The sequence below is a fragment of the Solanum pennellii genome, chromosome 1 (assembly GCF_001406875.1).
Source record: "Solanum pennellii chromosome 1, SPENNV200".
Taxonomy (NCBI): Eukaryota; Viridiplantae; Streptophyta; class Magnoliopsida; order Solanales; family Solanaceae; genus Solanum; species Solanum pennellii.
The window spans coordinates 1,437,537-1,457,948 of NC_028637.1; the positions used below are offsets into that span (position 1 = coordinate 1,437,537).

The 20,412-nt window shown below is 34.8% G+C and overlaps 1 protein-coding gene and 1 pseudogene across 1 annotated transcript; both read right to left on the reverse strand.

The window, feature by feature from the left end:
• Positions 1 to 1,851: 1,851 nt before the first annotated feature.
• Positions 1,852 to 6,836, reverse strand: LOC107015151 (annotated as a pseudogene).
• Positions 6,837 to 10,519: 3,683 nt separating this feature from the next.
• Positions 10,520 to 18,399, reverse strand: LOC107008601 (uncharacterized oxidoreductase C26H5.09c). Its single transcript, XM_015207707.2, has 12 exons — positions 18,129 to 18,399; positions 15,913 to 16,053; positions 15,042 to 15,090; positions 14,724 to 14,741; positions 13,160 to 13,275; positions 12,976 to 13,089; positions 12,259 to 12,309; positions 12,098 to 12,186; positions 11,950 to 12,010; positions 11,766 to 11,843; positions 11,573 to 11,683; positions 10,520 to 11,118 (listed from the first exon to the last, which is right to left on the reverse strand). The coding sequence occupies exons 1-12, from the start codon at positions 18,249 to 18,251 to the stop codon at positions 10,990 to 10,992; spliced, it is 1,080 nt and encodes a 359-aa protein (XP_015063193.1). The 5' UTR covers positions 18,252 to 18,399; the 3' UTR covers positions 10,520 to 10,989.
• Between the last annotated feature and the right edge of the window lie 2,013 nt (positions 18,400 to 20,412).

Here is a 20,412-nt window from a genome sequence, read left to right on the forward strand (position 1 = left end):
AGTTTAGTTATATAAAAATAATATAATTTTTCGTTAAAGGAGATTCGAATGAACCGTCTCTAAACATATGGTGGTACCGCTACTCGTTATATACATTGATAATATAAATAATATCAACATAATTAAATTGTGAATTCAATGTTGATATTTTTGTCGTTGAAAATTATGGCATATTAAAAATAAAGTTATTCTTATATTTTTAACTTTATGCGAAAAATATTATTATTAAGTCGGGTTAGGATTAATGGCGGAGTCAGACATTTTATAAAAAGTGTGTAAAATTTTAAAAATAACTCATAAAATATTTAGTAAGTTTTGACTAATAAAAAATAATGTTAAAAACTTAATGTTAGTAAGAATTAAACCTTCGACCTCGTGCCTCAAAGCTTCTTACTCGCTCTTTACCACTGAGCCAGAGGCTCAAATTACATCAAAGTGTGTGCAAAATTGTCTATATATTATGTATTTCATTAATTTGATCTATATATACGATATAATTTTCCGGTGAAAGGTGTTCACATACACACCCATCACGGGTCGTAGTTTCGCCCCTGATTAGGACAGGCACGTGTAAGCTTACCTGTCTCTATTAACAAGTTTATATCGAGTTAGAATAATTCTTGATAGAAAATATTATTATTAAGTCGGATTAAAATAATTCTTGATAGAAAATGTTTTCTCTTCGAATAAGTTTTTACATAGTATGAATCTGACTAATTAAACAAGTGTGTTCTAAACATGAAATGGTTAGAAATAACAATATAACTCAAATAATTAAAAAAGAAAAAATCGTACAAGATACAAGTATTTTTCATAGTTCAATCATTTATGTTATAGTAGTGTGACAATGGTCATATTATTTAAACTTATATATAATAAAGAGACCGATAATGTTTTATGATAATGTTATATTAAAAGGGGATCGAGTAGACGTAAAATTATATCAAAGAAAGTTGACTTGAAAGACCTACAAATCCGATGAAATCAATGCAGACTTAACTAAAAATAGAACAGAATGAAAGAAAAAGATCCACATTGATGATATCGATTAGCTAGTTGGAAATAGGTTTTATAGACTTGTTAGAAAACTTTTAATATAAGTTATTACCGAGATTGAGATGTAATTATTGTTGTATAAAAACAAAAGGAATAATATATTCTTTTATAAGGTAAAGAATACGATCAACTTACACTCTCCCTTTCCAGACTCTATTTATGAGATTTCAATGGCATTTTAAGGTAAGGGATACGATCTACTTACACTCTTCCTCTCCTGACTCTACTTGTGAGACTGTAGTGGTATAAGGTAAGGATACGATCTACTTACACTCTTTCTCTCCAGACTCCACTTGTGAGATTTCAGTGGCATTATAAGGTAAGAGATACGATTTATTTACACTCTCCTCTTTCGACTCTACTTATGAGATTTCGGTGGGTGTTATAAGGTAAGGGATGAGATCTACTTACACTCTCTTTCTCCAGGCTCTACTTGTGAGATTTGAGTGACATTATAAGGTAAGGAATACAATCTACTTACACTCTCGGAGACTCTACTTGTGAGATTTCAATGGTCGTTATAAGATAAAGGATACGATCTATTTACATTCTCCCTCTCTAGACTCTACTTGTGAGATTTCAATAGGCGTTATTAGACTCTACTCGTGAGATTTCAATAGGCGTACTTGTAGTTTATTTCATTTTCTAAAAGATCAATAATATAGGTTAATCAAATTTAACAAATACATTAAACATTAGTATCTTCAAAGAAGTCAAATTATAGAAAAATTACTAAGGTAGAAATAACAGAACTTTGTGATCTCAAGTTCATTTTCTACATACTTAAACCAAATATTTACTCAACTTTAAGTCTTATAACATGCAATCTGCTCTTGCAGGCAGCCTCTTGAAGAAACTAGTAGACAATGAAGGAACTTTATGGCGAAATCTCGGGTGCCTTAACACGTAGATTCCAATGAGAATCGCGATAACTTGGAATGGTGTGACGTACATGACTATTGCAGCAAACAAACAGAATGTCACGAACAAAGCTGATGCCCTTGGATCTCTCCAACTTAACAATGAATGAAACCTTTCCCCTTGAGTCGCTAAGTCCCCTACCACGGTCTGAATCCTGCCTCCAATGCTCCTCAAACGATCATATCTCATCTTCACCTTATCCGAGCCTCTTGATGTTGGGAATGTATCGAATTCTTCATCCAAATCATCGGGGAAAACACCGTGAGCATGTGAAATATGGATGTCCATATGAGGTGGATGTCTTGGTTTCAATCTATAGTGCCAAATACCAATCAAGAATAGGTAAAGAAAGAATGTAGGAACAATCAATCCAGGGTAAAGGACTAATATAACAAAGAGTACATGGATTAGAATTGTTGTGAGTGGATTCTTCCAATGACATATTTGATCAAACCATTTTCCAATAGCCAATATTGGACTCACAACATACATTAATCTGAAAAAGTTAGCCTTAGCCCTCCTTACGCTCCATATATGCGAACCAACGTCTAGCATGTAGTCCACGACCTCTTTTTTCAAAGGTGGCTCTGCTCGTCCTAGCCTCGTTGAAAGTATTTGGATAGTTTGGAACCTGAGGAAATCTTGCTGAGTGATAGACATTGGATGAGCGTAATGCATCTTTGGAAACAACGGTTGAGTGTATTTAGACAACATATTGACATAAGACGTACACGAAAACCTCACAGCTAGTTGAACTTCTCCCATCTTTTTAACGCCCGATGGATGCAGGTCAATAAGAGGGTAGGAATGTGTGTATACCTTCTCTGTTTCAAGTGTCGAGAGCCTAATCCTCACCTTCCCAATGCTCGTACATTTCCCCCCTTGTAGGTATCCGTTATCAAACACTCCTACTGTGATTACAGTACAAGGATCATGTACTTCCCAAGTGTACTGCTCATTCCATTGTGGTGACAAGCTATCGATGATTGTCCTTGTACGAACCCATTTTGGCCCGTACTTAGCTACACAATAGGCATCTGTCGTCCCTCGTCCATCCTTGGACTTCATAGCTGACAAGCCTGTTGCACTTATTATCCCCAATTCAAGTAGTCCAATGCTGGATTTCCATAAAAGCTTCGACGTTGGCTTGAAATCACTACTGTAGTGTATCGATTCATCCAACACGTGATATCCTCCATCCAAACTAAGCCTCATATGAATCTTACTAGCAAATTTAGTCTCCTTTTTTTCCCCTTCTACAACTGTATGCTTCTCAAGATTGTGCCATTTAGAAGGAACAGGTTTGTTGTCAAGCCTTTTCGGAACAATGCTTAAAGGAAGCACACATTTTCCCAAAAACTCGAAATTTGATCCAACTTTATCCTCCACAGTTATAACCAAAGGCTCTTCAAATGGTTCAGCTACAACAAAAACCAAGTCCTCATTCCACGTTGGACTGCAACTTCTTATCGATGAAATCTTCGTTTTCAAGACCTGATTCCCACACATAACCTTCACACAACACTCGGGTTGTCGATTCTTTTCACTTGGAACCAAATCTTGACATTCGATGACATTAACTCTGACATACCAAAGTCTAGGAGAAAGATATACCTTTCCTCTAATTCTTGAAATCCCCTCACTTCCCACAGCTGCTGCATCCGAATGCCACGCATCACAAAACGCCTCGTCTGCTTGAGTTCCTCTCCAAACAGCAAGCATGATTTCCCCTTTTTTCAACTTTTCACCTCTTTTATCCTCTAACCTATACCATTGTGGGGCTAATGAACTATCCGGTGGTACTCTTCTCGGTACATCAACGAGATCAAACACGACTCTTCCTATCATATCATCCAACAGAACATCCTTATCTTTCACACATACTTCAATGTAAGAGGCCTGAATCCTATCCTGAGAGAACGCGAACACATAATTCCATTCTGTTGGGAATTAAACACACAACACACACAAATAATCTAGAGAAAAGAGAAACGGAACACAAACGGGACACACAAGAATTTAACGTGGTTCGGTTTCCCTACTCCACGACTGTAACAGGAGGATTTTTATTTCACTTGTGCTACTCTAGAATTACAAATACAAGGATCATATTTATAGGAAAGCCAAATGGTTAACCTAGGGTTTCAGTAATGGGTCGGGCCGGCTCACAAGCCTCCACAAAGCCCAACAATCTCCCACTTGGAGGCTTGAAGAATTTCAACTGCCATCCACTTAGAACACTTGTATGTCTAGTAATCTTTTTCAACTCTCTCCTGCTACAGCGGCCTTCTCATCAGTCAACTGAAAGGCCCGTTGAAGCTCCCCGAAGCTTCAACACATCAGTCACGGCTGAAACTGCCCTTGACTCGTCCTCGGTCCCTACCGGCTCCCACTTGAGACACGAACTGCCGGATCCTAGAACTCCCTGAGAACAAACACTCTCCATACTCAGCAAGAAATTTTCTGGAGACGTATCAACAGCTGGAATACTGGTTCTCTTGACCCACTGTCTTCTAGGAGCCTTGGCTGAAGCACGGCCGGTGCTCCCACTGCCACAAACGCCTCTGACTGGTCTTCCTGAACCTTTCCTTGCTCGTTCATCCTGAATCTGACCTGTGGCTCTGGGTTTCTTTCTTGCAAAGACAACCTTCTTCTGCCCACGAGATTCTGTGAACCGGACTTTGTTTTTCTTCTGAACTGGGACGGTCACTCCCTCAGACGGTAATCCGACAATATACAACGATCCTCTTTTTGTTCCACGAGCCATGACAAGATTGCCCCTCACGACCTTCCACTGCCCATTTCCGAACTTCACATGATGTCCCTGTTCATCCAACTGCCTAACAGAAATCAAACTTTTCGTCAAGCTTGGAACAACTCTGACATCCTTCAAGGTCCAGAAACCGACTGGCGTCTTCAGCACCATGTCACCCATGCCCGTAACATCAAGAGCTCTATCGTCTGCAAGCCTTACCTTTCCAAAGTCTCCAATAACCAGATTCTGCAATGCTTCACTGCTGTGGGTAGCGTGAAAAGAAGCACCAGAATCCATGACCCAGGAATCCACATTGCTCTCCGCGCAACAGATAAACAAATCCTCGTTGACGCTGTCTTCTGCAATGTTGACTTGTTTGTCTTTCTGGCATTGATTCCTGAAATGCCCCACCTCCTTGCAGTTCCAACATGTTACACCTGAGCCATCCCGAGCCTTTGACTGACTCCTTCTTCGGTTCCTGCTCCCACTACCTCTGTTATTTCCTCTGCCTCTGACGACGTTTAGCATATCACCTGATGATTCTCCAGAACTCCTTCTTCTGACATCCTCGCCAAGAACGAGATCACGAATCTTCTCAAAGGTGAATCCATTAGGTCCCACTGAACTGGCAACTGCTGTAACCGTTCCGGACCAACTGTCAGGCAATGATGATAACAGTAGTAAAGCTTGAACTTCATCATCGAACTTAATGCCAACTGACAAAAGTCTGGCTAAGATCGAATTCAATGAGTTGATGTGCTCGGTAACTGAACTGCCTTCCTTCATCTTTGTGTTCACCAACTCTCTAATCAGAAAAATTTTGTTTGCTGCAGATGGCTTCTCGTACATGTTAGACAAGGCTTCCAAGATGCCTTTCGCTGTCTTCTCCTTAAGAATGTTGAACGCAACATTCTTGGTCAACGAGAGTCGGATAACTGACATAGCTTTCCGATCCAAAACTGCCCACTCTGCATCAGACAATTTTCCTTGCTTGTCACCCAACACTACGTCCAAATCTTTCTGAACCAGCAAATCTTCAATCTGCATCTTCCACCAACTGAAATCTGTACCATCGAACTTCTCAATTCGGAACTTCCCATCTTCTGCCATCTCAAAGGACTTCGGCAATTCCCTTAACGGCGTCTACAGACAGCGGGCGGCGATTTGGACGATGCTCACGATCTGGACGCTCGCGGCTGGATCTGAGGCTCCTCGACGCGGCGGCCAACGGAACGGCGCGACGGACAGCACACGGACGACGGCTGTTCGCACCCTGCGCGGTTCTCCTAGCCGGCTGCTGCTTGAGGTTACCCACACGGTAACGGCGGCTACTCCTCCCTGCACACAGTTCTTCACACAAGAACCCTAGGTGACAATTTCTCACAGTTTGTGTTACAATGTTGTTGAAACCTCGCTCTGATACCAATTGTTGGGAATTAAACACACAACACACACAAATAATCTAGAGAAAAGAGAAACGGAACACAAACGGGACACACAAGAATTTAACGTGGTTCGGTTTCCCTACTCCACGACTGTAACAGGAGGATTTTTATTTCACTTGTGCTACTCTAGAATTACAAATACAAGGATCATATTTATAGGAAAGCCAAATGGTTAACCTAGGGTTTCAGTAATGGGTCGGGCCGGCTCACAAGCCTCCACAAAGCCCAACACATTCAGGGTTGATTTTCTTCTCGAAATGCTTCGTGACACCCTTGTAGTTCCCAACTTTTACTTCAACATAAGGATCACAGCTCCCTGTAACATCCTTTGTTAACTCTTTAGCCTTGACAACGCGAACATAGAGATATTCCATTTGCTCAACGAGGTCATAGGCAACGGTTACCTTATCTCCTCCTATCATCAACCCTGATCCAACAATTTTCGGAGCTGTTTGCTTTAAAGCAAACTCTTCATGTATTGAACCTTTCTGCATTTTTCCTTCTTATGATCAAACAATATTTGCTCCACGTTCCGTTTCCCCTCTAGCTTCAAGGCTCACCTTCTATAGGTTAATTTCCTCGAGACATCAGGCGATAAATAACTACTCTAATGAGCTCATTCACACCTATATCATGATGATATAGAACCTCGAGACATCTTTTTGACTCTGCGATCACATAAAGATATAAACTTTAGGCTCAAAAGCTATAAGTAAACACATTTTCTATGAAATGACACAAAACTTAGGTACCACAACTAAAAAAAATTAAGAAAAATTAGTAGGACAAGCTATCAAAAAGTGATCAAGAATAGCAAATTTTTTACCCTTTTTTTTTAATAGAAATAATATGAACAAATTTTATCTTCTAGCACAATAGTTAGGTTTTACATGTATTGACATCTTTTACAACTTCCCAATTAGAGATTTCAACAAATTCACAAGATATTTCCATACAAATGACACAAAATATGGTACGATAAGAACAACAACATACCGAATGAAATCCGACAAGTGGGCTCCCAAAGAGAATAGGGTGTACGTAAGAGGTTGTTTCTGAAAGACCCTCGTATCAAGTAACACGTATCAAAGAAGTTTGAAAAAATAATAATACAGAAGTAGAGAAGACCTAGCAAATGATAGACAAATAAAAAGATAGGAATAATAACAACAGCGAAATAATGTGATAACTGAAGCACAAGAAACTAGTATACCATTAGAAGAAATTCAAGAATAGCAAATGCTATTATATTATCAATACCTTTTTCAAGATCAAATTGCTTCAATAATAATTACTAGATAGAAAATTGAACAAAAATCTGCAAAAAGAAAAAATAAATAAAAGAAAGGGAAATTAAACATCAAGAACTATATAAAATATTTTTCTTCTACTTCAAATTATAGTAACAAACATCATATACCTTCTTTTTTTCAAATTTCTTGAAAACCAACAATTGCATAAAGTTCAGAAAATGGAAGAAAAATAATAAAAATATTTGTTTTTTAAAAGTAATGTATATAAAAAAATAATTTTTTCCACAATCTTATAGTGATTAGGAAAAGAAGAAAATTGAAGAATTGATAACTTACTTCAAGAAGCAGTTGAAGAAAACAAAGATTGAGTTGTTTTAGGTAGTTATAACTAAGGTAGTTATATTTTTATTGAGAAATGTGTAATTAACAGAAGTTTTGGGGTTGATATGTATTTTTTTAAATGTTTAAGTAAAATATTTGTTGTAGAATAAGTCTTGGATTTGCATTGTTCATATGATCTTTACAAGATACATAATTAAAAATAAATAAATAAATAACTTGATCCTTAATATTTTGCATATATATATATATATATATATATATATATATATGACATGTCCTATTTGGAAAAAAATGGATTGGTGGGTTTGGATCGGTGTTTTGAGTGTTTCAACAGGTTCGTAACGTATTTTTAGAGTGATTTACATATTTAATTTGTATCGCGAAGAAGATAATGAATTTGAATTTTACTAATTAATCAAGTCTGATATATAAAGGTCTTTTAGTGAATTAAGAGCACAGTAGCGTTTCTATTATCCATCGAGCATGAAAATGTAACTGTTTATCAAGAAATAATGATGAGATTGATGAAAAAGATATTGATAGACTCTTAAAAAATTGTGAATCAAAGATTATTTTTTTCAATGTACAAACTTAGATGTTATCTAACAGAAGTTCATCAAAAAATCTAGAAATTTTGATAAAAAATTCGTAATAAATAATTATGACGAGTATAATTTCGATGAAAAATCTATGAGAAATATTGTTGTCTCCTAGTAGTAATATTTTCTCTTTTTTCTTTAATATAGGATAAAATGACAAATTATTTAGACATAATAGGTTTGAACTAACATACATTGAATATGATTATAAATTCTATGAGTATGTTTAAGCTGATATTGGAATAATTATATGAAAGAATGTTTAAATTATGTTTAAAAGTCACCATCTTATTCAATGATTTAGACAACATTAAAATTGGACTAAAATGATGTTGACACATGCTTAATAATAAAGATATTATTAGTTGATTAGGTATACATATAACATATTTTTGAGTCAATGGTAAAAAAAATAAAAAAAAGCTAAAGTATTACTCTTTCGCAAGTTTCACATATCAATTATCGATTTATTTTTTTAAAAAAAAGAAGATAATAGCACAGTTGATAATTGAAATGTGAAATTCGCGAAAAAAAAATAGTTTAGATATGCCTTTCACCATTATCTCTCGTGTGATTAAAGAGATCCCTTAGGAAAATTACTTCATGCACATTGAGAAGTTAGACTATAAAAAGAAGAGTGAATGCTCAAAAACACATTCAAACTATTTTAATTTTTCGAGTTTCATATTTAAATTATTAGATGTGTGAGTTTTCTATCTGAACTATCACCAAATGTTTATCGAAACACACATCAACTATCAGTTGTTTCCTTTTTCTACCTGAATGGTGATGATATTCTAAGTAGGAGAAAAAATAATGGATAGTTAAGGTGTGTTTCGATAAACATTTGGACTTCGGTGTGATAGGGTAAGTAGAAAACTCACGAAATTCAAATAGAAAACTCAAAAAATCAAAATACTTAAAAAGGTTTTTTTTTTTTTAACCTTTTAACTCTATAAACAATTGAGTCTAAAACAAGAATCATCTTGTTCCTAACAACTTTTTTTTTTTCTCTATTTCTTATCTATCTTTTCTACCCACACAAAAAAAAAATTGTCCAAACTGAAATTACTATTATTTTCATGAAGGAATTCAATTGGTCCAATCTTTCAATTTTCAACCCCAATAAAATAAAATTTAATATAAGAGATTGCTTTCAAAATGGGTCCAAAATCATCTATCTACTTGACTCAATAAGTAATTTACTATTTTTGTCAATAATCTTCAATTTTCTTGGTAAGAAAATTGTCTTTTTTAAGTTTCTCTATAAGTTAGGTCTTAGGTGTGGTTTGGTTTAAAATATAAGTCATTTTCTTTCTATCTACTCTCCCCTTTTTCTATTTCGATGTTCGATATTCATATCAAAGGTTCGTTTAAATTCAAATTTTATGCATTGCAAAGCTTATTTCTTGAGGCAATACACATACTAAAAAAGATCCATTCCCATTGACTTGAACCTGTGATAGTTTTCATTTTCGAGAGACTCGAATTCAAAACCTCTGGTCAAATTTACGTATTGCGAATCTTATTTCTTGAGGTGATGCAAATAGTAAAAAATATCCATTCCCATTGGCTTAAACCTATGATAATTTTCATTTTCGAGAGACTCGAATTTAAAACCTCTGGTCAAGGATAGAGGGATTCATGACAATAACTCCCCTTTTATTTATCTTCTTCTGACAAGGAATCTTGTTTTGGTTTTCCTTTATTGGTTAATGCAATAAGATAGAGTTTTTTTTGTTTTGCATCTAGTGTTTAGGGCCCGATTAATCTAAATTTGCATCGTGTAAGACCTATTACCAGAAAAGCGCTTCCTTTCAAGATTTTTTCTATACACTATATTCAAATCCGAAATCTCTAGTTAAGAATGGAGAAATCATATCTCATCACAACCCTCTGCGATAATGTAATAAAACTTCAATTTTTCTACAAACAATAATTCAGAATCCGAAGCCAAAAGGGCCACTTTTTTCTACCAAAACGCATAAAGGGTCACTGTTTTTTTTAGTACCAAAACAGACAAATCGCGGCCCTTTTGACTCCGGACTCCAATTATTCACTCTTGTTGGTAAATATAAGCAATTCTAACTTGTTTGACCTCAGAGTAAAAGTGACCCAATGATGTAAAAATAATAATTATGCAGATGATGTACATAACTTAAACTCGATAAATAATAAGCAAGAAAAGATATCTATAGTTTAGAAGCTGCTACTTCTTTACATCAATGAAACATTTAGCCAAAGATGTTAAAATAGGGTCAAAAAGAGTACAATGACTCTAACCAAGGTATTGAAAACGCCCTTTTTAATGAAACTTTAGCCTTAGCTGGTCATGACCACGAAACTACATGTTTCGTTAGGTGGGCCAGGAATGCCCGACAAATCAATTTATCCGGTAAACTACTAGTCGAGTTTATAGACAACAAGATAATGAAACCAAGATGTAACTCACAGAAGAGAGAGAGAGAGAGAGTGATCTTCGATCGATCCTTCTTCTTCTTTTTGTTATGTAGCCTTGGATTATGAATCGTTTATTTCCAGTAGTGTATTCGCTTCATGGTACGAAGATCAAGAATCATGTGCATGACATATTTAAGGAGCGTAAGGCCTGCGTAAAGTTAGAACTTTTTTACTTGAATCAGAGCTCCTTGTCTCTTTCCTGATTCGAGCATCGCGTCCAAAACAGCAACATCACGAGCACCTTCAGCAAATGAGAGACGAGGATCGATGTGTGAACTATGGTCCTTCTGCACGAAAAAAGAAGTTGAATATAGCGAGAACGAAAGCAAAAGATCAATTATCTAGAATATCAGGTTAACACTGCAACAACAACTGTACTATTACTACTATTATGTCGCCTCTGATTGATACAAGCTAGGGTCGACTATATGAATCATTGACGACTCTGTCACTCCACTTAAGCTCATTTCGGATCAATATTATACAAAAACATACGACTTTTAGAAAGAGTAAAAAGGACAATATGGATGGGGAAAATGACTGTTCATTTCCATAGACAAATGCAGAACGTGAGATGTCTAGCTGTGCACACTCAGTGGGAGCGTTTACTTGCCAGTTGAGAATGTTTGTGTATGTATTATGCCTAGAATATATGTAACCTTCGCGAGGTAGAAATCTATCCGACTAATAATTTGTAGGTTACTAAAAAAATAAGGAAATGAGATCTTCAGGAAGCTTTACCTTCAGGTTGGCCGTCGATACATCTGATAGAAATGTTTTCAGTTCATCAGTGACACCGCTAAACGGATAAAAGAAGCTCTTGCTTTGACCATCAGCCATATGTAGGGAAACCTGGGACAGCAATTTAAAGACGAAAGATATGTGAATTGTCATCTGTGAAGGGGATGACATTATATAAGAGTTTCCCAATTACCGAGTAGCCATGCTTTCCATCCTTGTTACCACGGTCAACTTGCAGCACTCCGTTTAAACCCACAACTCGCCAGATTACCTAAATATGTTAAAAGCATATATTAATCAGCAATTACCGCTCTACAGATATGTTTGTCACGTAAAATATTTTCTGGAGAAAACAGTTAAGTTAGTATATTACTTGCCTTTGGTGACTTCGAAGATACCACCATCACAAAAACTCCTGAACACCCATTTTCCAGTTGACTACATAAAAGAAAAGTTCATCATGATTTCATTCAACTTCATTAAGTCCTATCCGTAGTATGACGAGGATATAAGTGTTGAACTCACAACATTGACGAGATGTTATCCGGAGGAGGCAAAGTCTTATCTACATGAGAATTCATGGATGACAATGATGCAATCTCACATCCAACAAGCTGTTCATTTGGAGAGGACATTAGTTCTTATTAATAATCGAAGATGCTTTGAGTTGTAAGAGAGAAGATTACCATCCTAAGTCCGGCTACAAAATGTACGCCCATGTCTAGAATGAAACCACCCTGAAGAAATTAAATGAGATTGTCACAGAGAAAATAATGATGTTAAACCAAAAGAGAGTAGACAATGCACAGAACGTACATGCTTCCATTGAACATAAAACTACACAAAAGATCTTTGAGTCCAGAACCGACATGACGCAAAAACACAACTTTTGTGATGAAATAAGAAAAATAATGTTAATGCATGACTTTCATGTGGTAAATGTGCCAAGTCTGACATTCCAGGCTAACGTCTGTTAGACCAAGTTTGACCAACTATATAACACATGAATTTTCAAGTTGTGTGTTCCAATTACGGGTAGCAGGATAATCTGGTCAATAACGCAGTCAGAAATAATTGAACGTAACACATGGTCAAACATGGCCTAACAGCTGTTAACTTGGAACGTCAGTTATGTTTAGTTTTTGGCACTCATTTTCTTCACACAAATAGTTCTGGCGTCATTTTGGTTCGGGACTCCAACTATTCAACACTATACTAATTTGTGCAAATATTAGATTTAAAGTTATTAGCATGTACTTTGACAGAAGAGCACATCAGGATCTATACTAAAATGAAGCCATTTTTAAAAGGAACATTTTCCTCATTGATATTCAAAAGGTCAAGCCGACTCTTAATTTTTTATAAGATAGAGAAGCTAATATATCACTTAGTGAAAAACTCACAACAAACTGGCGTCTCCAGGAGCTAGCGAAGTAAGGGTTTGAGCTGTTCATTGCTCCTTCAACAATTACTTGGATATTCATCATTTCTCCGATTTCAGAAATTAACCTCTTGCCCTGTATAAGACAATCATTAATTCCCAGCCTAGTCACATTAAAAATCAAGATCATAACACCATTACATTACCTCAATGAAGGCAGGTTCAAAGCGATAATTTTCTGCAACGGCCCATATTGGTTGCTGAGTCAATGTGGTGCTAAGAGAATTATAATGAGTCAATGCTTTTTCAGCCTCGTCCACAGCTGTATTAATAGACCAATCTCAGATATATAAAGGTGAAATGCATTCAAATGTAGATCATAAAAAAAAGAAAACATGATCTTTGGTTTTCCTCGACTTAATTTCAGATCTTTGGTTGCAGAGATAGGCTGAGGACTGAGGAGTACTGTTGAAATGAGCCAACCCAATCCTCTCTTACGGAATGCATTCTAATCTACAACACGTACCAGTTTTTATACAGAAGACAAGAAAATGACTAAATTATGATTCACAAACTTCTCTGTCAATTCTAGCTGCTTATAGTATGTGTGGTTTAACAAGAAAAGTAGCTATTTCTTAGTTGGCATCAAAGGTAAGGATAGAGGAGGATAGTCCAGAATCTATTTGGCTTCACTAGAATTGCGAGCACGTGAGAACTCACAATGTGCCTCTTTCACATGGATAGGAGCACGCCAAACTCTGGTAATATACGGAGGAGAGAGATAAATATCTTCAGTAGATCTTTCCTGAGTGTAAATTTTGTTGAGTTCCCAGACCATCTGTTCGTTGGTTGCAGATATAGCTGTTTGTAGATTATGGTATGTTTTTAAATTTTCAAGTAGCATAATGGCCGGCCAAGAATAGTGAAGGGAACTCTAGTTCTTCCGGCAAGGACAAAGGATCGACCAGTGTTGAGGCAAAGCAAGGCTTTCTTCTTTCTTTCAGAGTGAGAAAGGGAAAGCAAACGAATCGAAGCGGGGAGGCTCGTAGACGCTACTAGTGCAATGGAAGATCCCCTTTAAGATCAAACAATTCCATCGAATTGAGTATGATTGTATGTGTGATAGCATCTACTATACCAGGAATTTCAATGAACCCGATTATTGCAATTGCTCAGGATAGCCTTTTTTAGCTTCTAGGGTCTATTTCTTAGTTCAAGATCCCTCTTACTAACTGGAATCAAAGAATTAGTAGATCTGTTCCGCCCAAAATGGCAGGGAAGCGTGAAGCGAAAAAAAGCGATAAGGCCCCGCTTCTCGCTTTAGGCAATGAAGCGCTCATATACTCATTCTAGTCTGTGAAGCGTAGAAGGCTCGCATCGCTTTAGGTGATGAAGCGCTCGCTTTCCTGAACACTGGATCAACAAGAAACTCAAGACCCTATGGGAACCATTCCTGCATGTATCTTTTGGAATGTAGAGGAAGGAATGCAATCTCAGACGTTTCAAAGGAGAAATGGAGCTGTACACAACGAAAAACATAGATTCTCACTTTTTCTTTTTCGGGTATACGGTAAACTAAAAAAAATGACATTGGCTCCTTAGATTGTAGAGAAGTACTATCAGAATACATTTAATGTAGAGAAGTCTAATAGAGGGATGGAATGATTCCAGAAGTTGGTTAGTTAAATGCATTTCAAACAGATATAAAATTGATAAGAGAAACATCGGTATTCATAACTTCAATGAAATAAAGCTGTGCATCTTACTTACTTGGGGCAGCTGGTTTCTCTGGAGTTTCCCAATTTCACCAAGAGAGGATATGCAAATACACACTGGTTAGTTAATTGCACATCACACAGAAACGAGCACGTTATTCATAGAGCACTAAAAGCAAGTATGTGTCCTGCTTTATTGACAAGGTAAAAAACATTGAAACTTCTATAGAAAATGAACTTCTTCAAAAAACAAATGACTGGCCATTATCCATGCCCCGTCCAACCTACTTAAGGTAGATTCATCCAAATATATAAGTACAAAAGAAAAACGTTAAAAAAATACATCATTTATCACAACTTTTTATGCAATTACCTTGAAGGACATGCTTTCCTGCCTTAAGCAACCTCAGTGACATATCCACCTGCATGAATTAATGCAAATATCAAACACAATTTTCTGAAATATCTCGTGTAATTCTGATAGTGAAGACATTTCCCCTTTTGCGTGATAGAAAAAGTTCTTGTGATTTAGGGTCCTCTTTTATTAAATAGTACAGTCTCGACATATTTGATAAAGAATTCCTCATCCCAGATATTGCAACTTCGACATCAATGATTTTTTAACTATGTTCTTTTTTGCTGTTTCTCTAAGTATTTCACAAGTTACTGAGCTTCCTATAGTAATCTGTAAAATCATTGTAACCAAAAAGGAGAAGAACTATGTTTGTTGATAAATAAGTGTTACAATTCATAAAGGTCCTGAGAAATAACAACTAAGTCGACAAAATATAGCATGAAAATCAACATACGGAAGAAGAATTAAGTGAATTATTGTATGCAATTCATTGTCTTCAAGAAGCTCTTAATGAAAGTATGACACTTTCTTTCCTACTTCAAGCCTATGTTGCTCGGAATTCCAAAAATGTTGCGGCACCCGTTGATATTTTTGAACAGTCCAAACAACATAGCTTCAAGCAGATTGGGTTATCACTTTCAGAAGAAACTTTGAGGATTGAGTAATAGAGATTCATGAAGCTATTACAGAGACTCCAGAAAGTGAGCCTCTCAGAATACTCCATATTCACTTGAATGGAAATCACGATAGTCTCCTACTCCGTGATAACCACCTTGACATGAAATAAAATAGAGGGGGTAACAAGATGCAAGCGGCCAACATTAGTTACTTTGAGCATGAGGAACTTTGATGACATATAAAAGCATACAGACAAGACAGAGAGATATACCATGGTTTGTCCAGCAAGAACCACAGCAACACCAGTAATGGAACTATCCTTAATGATCTCCTCGAGTCCAGCATCTCCCCACTTACATTCCACATTCGGGAAATGCTTCTGTGCTATTTCAACAGCACTTCTGGCAGATTCCTAACAAACATATACACATTCTTATGACTCTTTAAAAGTAAAGATGACGACAAATAATAATTTGATAGACAGAAAAGGTACACAAAGAGATTCGGTAGATATTATCTAACTGAAACTTTTATTTCAAGAAAGTGCACAAAATACACAAAGTTTTCATTTTCAAATCCACAACAAACACCAGCAAATAAGTATTGTGCATTTTTCTGGCAACCCAATTTTCACTTTCAAGAACAATGCTACACTAGACTGCATAAAGTTTACATTTTTATCAAATAGGGAGGTAAATCCACTAAAAAATGCATGCAAATAGCAGAAGTTTTATAGTTTATAACTTGTAGTTCCCAAACAACTCAATTCTTGCTGTCAAGGTCAATGCAACAACTACCATGGTGGGCCTGAGGAGAGGTAGACGTAGGCCTAAAAGTATTGGAGAGAGATGTCTTGAGGTGATTAGGCAGGACATGGCACAGCTTCAGCTTACTGAGGATGTGACCTTGATAGGAAGGTGTGGAGGTCGAGAATTAGGGTAGAAGATTAGTACATAGGCAAGCTCATTTCTTTTCCATATCAGGAGTATTAGTTTTATTCGTGTATTTTCGCACTCTTAGATTTATTACTACTCGTTTCTTTTGCTTCGATTATCATATTATCATATGCAGAAGATTCTCTTTCCACAAAAACCCAGTGCATAGCTTTGAACAATGATTTAAAAAAATGGAAGAAAACGAACAGCTAGACTACATAAAGATTCCATTTTATCAAACCCCGAAAACTAAAATCCCTAAACAAATGCATACAAATTCAGAAGATCTTTTCTTTCCTCAAAATAAAACAGTTCTTAGCTCTGAACAACAACATATGCAGTGTTATCCCACAAGTGGGATCTGAGGAGGGGCAAATGTACGCAGACCTTACACCTACCTCATGCAGATAAAAAGGTTGTTTCCTATAGAAAAATTCAAGAAAATGGAAGAAAGAGAATATCTCCACAATTAGACTACATAAAGATCCCATTTTTATCAAATCACCAAACATATGCATACAAAGACGGTCCCACTTCATAGCTTTGAGCAATGATACAAGAAAAAAAACAATTCCACAGAAAGACTACATAAAGTTCCCATATTTATCACATCTCACAAACTAAAATCCCCAAACAAATGCAGAAGATCTTCTCTTTCCACCAAGGACCCAGTTCATAGCTTTGAATAATGATTCAACAAAATGGAATAAACAGAACAATTCACGGCTAGACTACATAAAGATCCATTCTCTATCAAACTCCACAAACTAAAATCCCCAAACAAATGCAGAAATAACTTTCTTTCCAGCAAAAACTCAGTTCATAGCTTTGAACAATGATTCAGGAACAATTCTACAGCTAAACTACATAAAGATCCAATTTTTATCAAACCCCACAAACTAAAATCCCCAAACAAATGCAGAAATAACTTTCTTTCCAGCAAAAACTCAGTTCATAGCTTTGAACAATGATTCAGGAACAATTCCACAGCTAAACTACATAAAGATCCAATTTTTATCAAACCCCACAAACTAAAATCCCCAAACAAATGCAGAAATAACTTTTTTCCAGCAAAAACTCAGTTCATAGCTTTGAACAATGATTCAGGAACAATTCCACAGCTAAACTACATAAAGATCCATTTCTTATCAAACCCCACAAACTAAAATCCCCAAACAAATGCAGAAGAAACTTCCTTTCCAGCAAAAACTCATTTAATAGCTTTGAAAAATGATTCAGGAACAATTTCACAGCTAAACTACATAAAGATCCAATTTTTATCAAACCCCACAAACTAAAATCCCCAAACAAATGCAGAAATAACTTTTTTTCCAGCAAAAACTCAGTTCATAGCTTTGAACAATGATTCAGCAACAATTCCACAGCTAAACTACATAAAGATCCATTTCTTATCAAACCCCACCAAACTAAATCCCCAAACAAATGCAGAAGAAACTTCTCTTTCCACAAAAAAACCAATTCATAACTTTGAACAATAATTCAAGAAAATGGAAAAAAAAATATTAAAAGTGGAAGCAAAATCATTATTTACCTCAGTTCGACTCCAAATAGCTCTGAGAATAAAAAGATTAGAAATCTCAGCTAATCTAGGAATATATTGAGTTTTAACAAAAATGCCAGCTCCAAGAATGGCTATTTGAGGAAGCTGAGCCATTGCAGATCTTAAAACACTGATTGATCTAAACACCTTATTCTTCAATTTCACCACTGCTAATCCCCTGCTACTCCTTTCTAATTTTTTTAATTTATTTATTTTTATTTTAGTCAATTTTTTAATAAAAAGTATGATTTTTTGTTTATATTATTTGAGTGTTATTCATGTGAAAATTGATATAAATACTAGAATCTAGATAATACTCACAACAATCTGAATTAATTTTAGTTAGACTTTCTCAGTTTATAATTATTTTTTTTAAAAAAAGGGATATGTTAAACACATATTTTAAGCATAATATATAAATATAATTTTTAGATGACATGAGTTTTTATTAACACGCATTAGTAGGAGTGTGAAAAATCGGAAAAAAAATGTTATTAGGTCATTGTTATTATGTTATTGGGTTAACGATTTTTTAATGGTTTTATAAAAGAAATTATCGAATTATCGGCTTTTAGTATTAGATAAACCGATAAATCATTAAGACGATAGTAAGTTATTATTGTACCCTTCATAAATATTAAACATTTATAATTTAACATTATTAGATATTATATCAGTACTCTACATAGTATTTCTACTTTACATAAAAAAATTCATATTATGTTTTGGTTGTAACATGTTATTTTAATCTTTGTACTACATCTATTCTGATTGATGCATTTTTTTATTATATTTCTTGTTTCACTATATCAAAGTATTTATAGTTGATTTGTTTGTCTCACTGTATCGTACCAAATTATTAGAGAAGTGAGAAATTATATATTTATTTTATGAATATTTTTTTATTGGGTAAATCGAAATTGAATCATCAATGACCAAAAAATAATGAATCAAAAATCGATGAAAAAATATCGTATTGATTTATTATTGATTTAACATATTTAAAAATAGATAAATCAAACCGATAATACATAAAGTCGAACAAAATCAATCGATCCATTTTTTAATCGATTTTGTTACCATACTCAAGTAATGTAACAATCAAGGATGAACTTGAGATGACTAGCCTGTAAAGTAAGTTTTATTGATAGGAAAAGGTTTTAATATGATTGAATTTTCACAAAAAAGATTTATTTATGTTATTTGTTAAAAATTTGGCTTATCTATGTCATTTTCGTTTAAGAAAAAGTTCATGCATGTCATTATTTGTTAATTGAAATGACATAAATGAGTCAAAATTTTAACTTATAATTTTTTTTTAAAAGTTCGATGAAAAACTTTTTCCCTTTTAAAAAAATGATTTAATTAATGGCATAACCGAATTATAATTGACCACATATAAAAGAATTTTTAACCAAACTAAGCCATTATATAAAATAATTTACCAAAGTATACATTTTTTTAGAATTTTACAAAACTAATATAAACGTATTTCACGGTAACGTTTTAGGGTATATTTTATTTTTTAAAAACTAACAGCATTAGGTTGATATACGTTACTGTAAGTAACGTTTTACTCCTAAACATTATTTTCAGTAACGTTTTACTCCTAAAACGTTACTATGAGTAACGTTTTAGGAGTAAAACGTTACTGTGAGTAACATATATCAATCTGACGCCATAAAAAATAAAATATATCCTAAAACATTACTGTGGAATACGTTTATACTAGTTTTGTAAAATTTTAGAAAAACATATTATTTTGGTGAATGACTTTATATAATGGCTTAATTTGGTCAAAACCTCCATATAAAAACATATGTTGCATAATGAAAACTATTTTAGTTAACAAATAATATCATAGATGAATCAAAGTCTGATGACATATTATAAAAAACATATGTTGCATAATGAAAACTATTTTAGTTAACAAATAATATCATAGATGAATCAAAGTTTGATGACATATTTAAGTATTTTTTTTTCCTTTTTATTAATTAGCTAGAGGTGACTAACTTAGTTAAATAGTGTTATTATTGTCTCACAAGTCCTCGAAATTCAGGGCACAAAGATCATAATCATCTTGATCACACAAAAGACTAAATAGGGATGCATAATATAATTTTATTCGTTAATTTGATATTTAATAAATATCAAATTGGTGGATAAGATTATGATACGTGTGTGTTCGTACGTATAAAGGGTAACGTAGTTTAATTTCCTGACAACACATGGACATTAGTGTTCCAAAAATATAACAAAGATATCTGTATAC